The 9144-nt window shown below is 38.8% G+C and overlaps 1 protein-coding gene across 1 annotated transcript in view; it reads left to right on the top strand.

The window, feature by feature from the left end:
* The first annotated feature begins 4621 nt into the window (after positions 1–4621).
* Positions 4622–9144, top strand: part of LOC108295919 — an 81083-nt gene continuing 76560 nt past the window's right edge. Inside the window, exon 1 of the mRNA XM_017518270.2 lies at positions 4622–5111. Within this exon, the coding sequence (XP_017373759.1) occupies positions 4622–5111 (490 nt within the window). The remainder of the gene's footprint in view (positions 5112–9144) is intronic.

Here is a 9144-nt window from a genome sequence, read left to right as displayed (position 1 = left end):
CTGTGGTGGGAGAATCACTTGAGCCCGGGAGGCGGAGGTGGCAGTAAGCCGAGATCATGTCACTGCATTCCAGCCTGGGCGACAGAGTGAAACTTTGTCTCAAAAAAAAAAATAAAAAAAGGAAAAGGGGGAAATGGGTGAGGGACAGAATGATTTTTGCTGTATTTTGGAACTAAATGTTTGAAACTATAATTGACATAATTATGTCACATATAATTCACAACGTGTGTACATGTACTTTGTTTAGGAGACCAAGATACAAAATCCAAAGTTTAATCTGCAGACAGTCATCTAAGTTCAAAGTGCTCACAGTTTTTAACAAGCAATGTTGTCATTCTATCACGAACAAAATACATGTTCTCCACTAAATAACCTCCCTTCTTAATTGTAGAAAGTAGACATCTAACACCATACAGTTTTAGTCTCATGTGCATTTCAGCAATTATTTAGCTGCGACAATGGGAGAGACCATAGGAGCCAGGTTCTCCAAACCTTGTTTTACTAGCACAATGGGGTGGCAAGTTTGTGAATGAAGTTTATAAAAAGAAACGTTTTGAGGATTTTCGAATAAGAAACCATAGCATAAGAATTACTTTAATTAAAACCAGTATTGTACAACCCATCATTGTGTTACATTTCAGTGAAATGGTATACAGCAATAAGCATTCACTTGCATCTTTTAATGCATTTAATTCAATAAGCAGATTTTGAGCATTCATCAGATGCTCAGCTTGTGGGCCTTCAGAGATCAATGATGTCATCAAGGTGTTTGTCTCATAAGTCTGCTCATCCAGTAAGTATGAGATCCTAGAATTCTTACAATTATAAAACAAAATTTGTATCTATATTTTTATTTTTATTGGCCAAAAAGTATCCTGAAATTAATGTCACTGGATCAGTCTCATTGATCCAAGGTGAAACACCGCCTTTAATTTAGGTACAGTTGATTAAGGAGAAAACAGGAAGAAAATAGGAAGCTCTATTTTCATAAAAATACTGTTTTCCAAAGTATTCTTAATACAACTACTCGAAGCTTAGAATTCATTTTCCTCTGGAAATGTTACTTACATGGGAACAGCTAACACTTTAAGAAGAGTGTGTTTGATGTTCTTGGGCACCTATAGCTTATTTATTTTCTATTGGCAATACTCATATAAGTATTGAGTGTTTTTGTACATGCAAATGTACTCTGATCACGTTTTGTCTGGGAAAAAAAAATAGTCAACTGAAGTAGTTATAAGTGTTTATTTTCTTTACTTCTCTTTAAAGGCACACAGTTAGAGTACAGAATACAGACTTGTGCCCAGAAGTTTCACAGTAGCTTACATTTCAGCATGAAATTCAGTATCTGACGGTATATTATTTTCTCATTCCCATCAACATTTTTGCATGAACTGCATTATGCATAGCCTAGGATTTGGGGAAAGAGGTGTATAGATTAAATCCCACGGCCATGAACATTTTGCTTCAAAGTAAAATGCAAAAATAAAAGTAAAAATAATTACTTTTTACCTGAAGTCACTTCAATGTGAGTCTATTAAAATAAAAATATTTGAAAGAATTTCCTTTTTAAAAACATTATTTTGAAATAAATGCACCATTTTGAAATAGGCTAATGTGCACAAGCTCTTTCTTGGCCATATTATTTTCAATGTATGACTTTTTCATTTCAAAGGAAAGGAGCTCTTTTGCAAATGCTCTTTTCTAAAATGTAGAAGAACAATTTCCGCTGCAAAGTAGGTTGTGCAGAGCCTCTGTGATCTTACCTAAATTATTAATTTGGTTAATCAGTGCATTCCCTTCACAGTTATTCTAAAGGGAGACGAGTCCCACTCCCTGTTCAAAATTTTACACAATATTAATTAGCAAATTTTTATTTAAAAAATAAAAACAGTATTAAACCCAGTCAATGCCCAGTTGTCTTACACAATCTATATGATGCAAACAATGGTATATTTCATTATAGTTTGCACAAAGGAATTTGGTCTTTATTTTTCCTACATATGCAATCTGCATTTTATAACTGAGCAAACCTCCTTTCCAAACCCACTACAAATAATTTCTTAAGATGCAGAATTAGGACACTTGCCTCAAATCCTTTGATAGATTTTAGTTCATTTCTTGGGAGAAGGGTTCTGGTTGTTTCTTTTTTAATCAAAGCTACTCTGCTACATTGCTTTCCAAGCAGACCTCAGAATATTAGCAAAGACTGGTTCTGGCCTTGTAGTAATCTGAATATTAACAGTCATAGTTTTACAGCCCTTCCATTTTGAGTAATGCACTGCAACTTCCACAATTCAGCCGTCATTTTTTTCACTTCCATAGCTGGCCCTGGCCCTCAGAATGTCTGCGTGGTGTCACTGTGAACGTGCTCGGAACAGAGTTATATGGCATCATTTTGAGAAACATTGCGTTAATAACCAGAGTTCAAGGGCAAGGGATATAAATGGAGCAAATTACAAGTCTGAACAGATATACAGCTTTTGCTAAAAAGGACATGGGCTGCTACTTTATTTACTGGGCACTGGTGCACTTGTGGAAGGTACCAGGACGCAAAAAGGCATTTTTAAAGGACCACATCACAGCCTGAGAAAACAGCACACATTTTCAGACTAGAAAGAAAGCAAGTGCAAGGATCAACGATTCTGTTTCTTAATGAGAGAATATGATTTGCTATCAGGTACCTTAAGTTTCCAGTGTAATTTCACAAATGATATCATTTTGTGTGCCACCATGGAAGGAAAGCAGAGGATTGCTGGAAACCTAAATTCTATAGATCCTTTCAAACTGCATTTTTGTTCAATTTGTCAGGGATTTCTTGCTGTGCATATTGTAACCACTTTAACCAGGGTTATCACCCTAGTTCAAAATTAATACCATGAAAGAGTGATTTTTTAAAATGCTGTATTTTATTTTTATATATCAACTTCAGGGCTATTTCAATGATTGAAGAGAAACCAAAATTCAAAAGGGAGGAAAAAGTTTTTAAAGAAACCAAAGGACTTCATTAATAGCTAAAGAAAATGAGTATCAAAAAATAATTCCCACCTGCTACATTACCAAATATTTTTCCTAATAATTTCAATAACATAGAGCATACTTTTACAATGTGATGCATTTCACAAGGTATACATATATCAAAACATCACATTGTGTACCTTGAATATATACAATTTTTATTCGTCAATTTTACCTGGCTAAAGCTGAAAAAAATGTGATACAATATTTTTCTACTGGCAGGATGGAACTGTACAATTTTTTTTGTAAGGTAGCTTGAAAATGATTGTAAAAGCACTATCAAAATGTTCATAATGCATGCCCCATTTATTCCACTTAAATAAATTTCTTTGAAATCAAGAATTGAAAACAATGGAAATTTTGCCTCAAGATGTTCCTTACTGTGTTATTTACTCGAGTGAAACCCAAAAGCAACCTAAGTATCCAACATTGGGAAAATAGTTGGGCAAATCATATACACAGTTATTATTAAAACTGGTTAATATGGATATTCTCTAATAATATTAAAAAGTGCCTTTGACATAATGCTATGTGAATCACTACATAATCCCATGATTCAAATGTACTCTTTTATAAGTATATAAGCATATATATAAATAATTCGAGTAAGAAGCATGCATACATTTTAATTTACATGTGCATTTTTTTCATAGGCTGTGCCTGTTAGCCTGATGGGATTATTAGTTTCCTTTCACCATTTCTTTTTTCTAAACTTACTGTTATGCTCATCTGGTATTTGAAAGAGAAACACACTTAAACTTTCTCTCTCCACCCCCTCACTCTTCAATCAGTTATATAAAATACACCTCGGTGACATGTTTCCATCTCATTTATTACTACTTTAAACATGGCTTTCACTTTCTTTGTGGTAGTGGTCAGGGCAGAGGAGGATGGTTGAATTTTAAAGCACAGTTAAACAGAAAAACATTTTCCTCATAAAAAAAAAATTTTGTTTTGTTTTTATAAACTGTGTTGCTCTCAGAAGTAAATGAATCAGCACGTGCAGGACTGACTCCTTGACAGGAGATGCATTACCTTCAGCGTTGCGGCTTGCGCAGGAGGAATGCTTGCAGAGTGGACCTGTCTGTCCTTCAGCTGCCAAAGAAGAGCCCGGGTGACACAGCAGCTCTCTATCGGCCCCATTTCTATGGTGGTTCATGACTTACTCTCTCCTGCTATCGGTCTGCCCGCTTCGACCCTCACTCTCAACCTAAAGAGTTTTTAAAAGGACGTCTCTTAAATAGAACTGCCTAAAACGTGTTGTTATCCTTTTGCAAGGACAAACAAAACATATTCAAATTGTTCATGACTTTTAAACACGTAAAAGCTAGATAAATCATGAAAATATTGTACATTCTAATGTGAAAATACAGATCTTGAGCACATTCTATTTTTTCTTTTAGAAAAAATAAAAGCTTTACTAGCGTTGACTAGCAGATTATCTTACATTTTTATCCTGTGAATATCTAATGTGTATTGCCCACGCACCTCCTTTTTAACCCATTTTCAGTGGCTTTAATATGGTCTGAGATAAGGGGATGCCAACTGTTGAGGTCTGATTTTCTCTTTTTTCTCAGATACTGATAGGGTATCCTTCACATAAATGACAAATAAGACTTCTGAACTGTTTGCAATTTGGGAAGGGGAGGCTTCGCGGGTGGTTCCGTTGGTGAAACGACTTGTCAAACATCAGTCTGAAATTATTCGGGGGTTCTTCGCCCTCCACTTTACCATAGCGCGTCTTCCTTTCTCCCACAGAAATAGAACAGAAAGCAATCTTCAAAATGCAAACATTCCCAGCCCTGTGCTTTTGTGCAGGCATCTCGCTGTGTGCGCTGGGCACGGAGCGGCGCGCGCGCGCTCGCCTTTCCCTCAGCGGCCCCCCGCGGCTCGGACCAGGGACTGTAGACAGGCCATCCATCATCCGCCCTCCTCCCGCCGAGCGTCGAGCGTCGCTGCTGCGGCCAATCCGGCGGCAGGTGGGGCTGCACCTGAGGGACAGCCCGCCGCTTCCCTCCGCTCTCTCCACTGCGCTTGGCGTGCTAGAGATGCCCTTGTGAGCCACTGCGTTCTCCAAGGCCAGAACGAGACAGGTACGCAGGTGACCGGGACCGTGTGTGCGCTAAGTCCGCGGCTGGCAGCCAGGGGGGCGGCTGGAACGTGGGAGGACACGCTATCCCCGAATGCACACGCGTGCTGTGGATGGGTGTGTCATGTGTGTGTGGACACACGAGCCGTCCCTGGGTTTAGCCTCTTAAAAAGTTGAAGAATGAAGATGCTTACCTTTGGAAGGGGAGTGTAACTGAGAACACGTTTTAAGGATAGAATGTGTTGCCTCTGGTCTGTTTCTTGAGTGAACCCTTGATGGACTTTGCAAGCCACGCCATCTGAATTCCGCGTGCCCCATACATATACAGGCAGTATTCCCACAAAGCCTAAGTGAGAAATATTAACTCAACGCTAAAGATTAAATAGTCTCCATAGGATATAAAAATCACCCCAAACAAAAAGTTAACCCAGACCTCCAGGGCCATGAAAAGATTGTAACAACTTAAAGAAAAATAGGACGTCACACCACAGAGAAGCCTTCATTTTCCAAATAAGCACATTATTTGAGGTGGAATCAGCTTGCTTTTGTGGGGGCTAAAGGGGATATAGAGTTGCTTGGCTGTTCTGTGGAGGCGGCTAGGTAAGTCCTGCTCACATGTTACGGATTTTGTAAGTGGGCTCGATAACTCCCTTTGGTTTAAAAGATCCAAAACATATATTTTATCATGTAATTTGAGAACAAATGAGAACAAGCAGAATGCCTGCCTCCCCTGGTATGTTCCAGGAGTGTGTCTACATAGATGTCAATTATGTAAGACCAAGGCCTTGGAACACAACAGCCCTTCAGGTGGCTTCAAGGCTTCAAGATTTTTCAGAAAAGCATATTTCTTAAAGAAAAATACAAAATGAAAATAATAGCAACCACAACTGCAAGCATTACCTGACAACCTCCTGCCCCTGATTTGCTTTTGAATCATAAATCATGAAAAAGAGCGAGACAATGACTCCAGTTTTCCTGCCTTAAACAACTGGAACTGATAATGCCAACAAGGAAGAGAAATAAACAAGTGAGCTGTATTGCTGCAGAAGGAGGAGAGCTGGACTTAGAAACCTGGAGGTTCATCATCTCTAAGGACCTCCCAACCCTAAAAAGGGTCTCTTCCATTAAAGTTAGTGGTTCTCAAACCTGTCTTCATGTGAGATTCATATAGGCTTCTGCTTGGTCTTAAGAAATACAAATGCTCTGGTTTGATTGGTCTGGGGTGTGATGCAGGCATAAGTACTTGGGGTTAGGGAAATTTGGGGAAAACTTTCCAGTCAGTGGCATGTGCAGCCATCGAGCAATGCATTCCAATTCTGTTCTGTTTCATGGGATACATGAGATATTATTTGATTATATTTCATAAGATATATGAATGGTATTCATGAGATAGTATTCTGTTCTGTTTCATGGGATACAATCATCCACCCAGCCCACAGTTGCTTCCCCTCTCCACTCAAGCATATGCACAGATCCCACATTGGGTAAACAAAATCTCTCTTTTTTTTCTTATCCATCACTCACTCCTATTAGCATTTTGGTCTATTCATTCTGGTTGTTAAAATGTATCACTCCTCATTTGAACACCTTGATAGTAGTTTGGGATTTTTGTTATTTGCTATTGATGCATTTATATTTATATGATATTCTTTAAAATACTAACTTTCGGGGATTAGAAAGCAAGTGATAGACATGCTGTGAAATTCTGAAGTCCGAAATGTTTTTATCAGAACCTGGGGGCCCAGCATGGTGGAGAAGTTTCCCCTTCAGAGCATGGTCTTTGTTCATCCCCTTCAGGACCACCTGAGCCACTGGGGCTCACCCCACAGCAGGCTGGCTGCACATTTTGTATAAGCAGGACATACTTCCAGTTCACCAAAGTGGAACTGAAGTTTCTCTTTCCCTTGGATTTTCTCACTCTCCATGGCCAGCAGCGCCACATTTGTGGATTATGTTGTATGCATTACCTTGAGAGATAGATGATCTGTTCTTTGATTAGACACCCTGACCTTTTACGGGTGTTGATCATTGATCACGATCTAGGCTGGATAGAAAGCTCTTGACTCTGAAAAGTTACTCTGCTGCCAACACCACAGGGAAATGCAATTTCTGAGCCCTGGCAGTCACTGCAGCAGGACTCCCCTCAATTAGGATTTCTCTTGTTATTATTTTACTTTTTTTTAAAGCAAGCTGCAGCCTCTGCTGTCTAGCTCTAGCTTTTAGTTACAGTAATCAATTTTTCAGTATAACTGGCTATAACTGTTGGCTTAGATATTGAGTTTTCATGGGGCTTAGACAGAGTGTTCCCGTGAAGGGTCTTCTCCATACCTAGCAGACAGATGGGTAATAATACCATACATTAATATCTCCACATTGGTTTATGTGTGTTTGACGACAGTGCAAGCATAATTATTTTTGCCCAGTAAAAGCTATTAGAGATCTATTTGGTAGGTTTTACGATCAATAGCTCCTGTGATATTTGTGTAGCAGCCACAGAATAATCAATTGAAGGTCATATAAAGTAAATTACCATCCTCCTATAATGATTCTTTTTTCTAAATGAAAATTGGGTTTTATTATTTCATCAGGAGTCTCTCACAACACATGCTCTGTCTGTTTGAGAAAGAGAGATATAAAAGTTGTGAGCCTGTTTTGAACATAGTATTAATATCCATTATGTGAATTTATGGTATTGGATTATTGAATTAGTGGATTCACACTGGAATTCCTTCAAAACCCTTTCTTATGTACTCAGTGACACACTTAATAACAGTCAAGAGCAAACGGATGCCTTTGCCGCATGGTGGAGTGAGTCACTTTGCAAAAGTCAATCTTGGTAGATGTCTCTTTAAAGCAAATTTAGAGTTGGGTAAATGTGTTATATTGACAGTGTGACCGACTGAGCTTCTCTCTGCAAAACCTTCTGGAGAGTGACTGGTGAACTAAGCAGGAGATGGAGTCAGGAATGCTGAATACTAATGCATAGTCCATGAGTAGCTCAAGGTGAAATGGGGGCAAGTGGCAGGTGAAGAGGAGAGAGGCCTGTGCACCTGCTCTCCAGTCAGGCCTCTTCCTCACAAGAGATGCCTAACCTGGATTTCAGACTGGCAGTGCGAGCCAGAGTGATGGCTGTGCCTCTCTAAAAGATTGCAATTTGCCAACCGGAGGCACGCAATCCCCCAACTGTCTTAAAGGGACCCATTTTCAAAGTGTAGCCTTTCTTTTTGTGGGTGCAATCAGTTGTGCACTGAAAAACTGCAGCCACAGTTGGATAACTGCAGGCACAACAGGCCACAAGAGGCCTCTTTGCTCCAAATTTTGTACCTGCAACTAATTGCACTTACAGAAAATGGGAGTGTGGTAAAAGCTTTTTTAAAAATTGGGGCCAGTAAATTCTCCATGGAGGAAATAGGCAAGGAAAGACACAATTACTCACTTTCTTTAGGACAAAGGCAAATAGAGACATCCTTTCCTTCACACAGTTTCCTTCATCTAGTTTGTAGAGCATGGACTAGAAGCCAAATACTAGGTACCACAAATGCCCTGATCATCTGGGACATTGTCTGGGTCTCAGTGACATCTTGCAATTGTACAAGAAATCATCTACTGAAAAGTAGCCCAGAGAAGACATTAGTGAGTTTGAGACTATAACTCTGGCAACAAATTAATGAAGTGTTTTATAATAAACAGCAGAGGGGATTTTCTTTCTCTTTAAATAAATTGTTATTATTGTTAATTCCCATTTGCTTTGCAGATAACTCATGAAAAAAGTAAGATGGTAGGGACTCTAGATCTTATTCAAAAGGTAAATCAGGAGGCTCTCTGCATTTACATATATTTATAAATATATAAGCTATGTAGGTAATTACACATACAACAATATATATATAAATTATATATGGTATATCTGAATATGCACATATATACACATATAACACATATTTTATAGGTATACTTTTTTTTTTTGAGACAAAGTCTTGCTCTGTTGCCCAGTCTGGAGTGCAGTGGTGCAATCTCTGTTCACTGCAGCCTCCACC

Source organism: Cebus imitator, unplaced genomic scaffold (assembly GCF_001604975.1).
Source record: "Cebus imitator isolate Cc_AM_T3 unplaced genomic scaffold, Cebus_imitator-1.0 Scaffold19, whole genome shotgun sequence".
NCBI classification, from domain to species: Eukaryota; Metazoa; Chordata; class Mammalia; order Primates; family Cebidae; genus Cebus; species Cebus imitator.
Note: the sequence above shows the minus strand (reverse complement) of the source record. Positions and strands in the feature narration are given on the sequence as shown.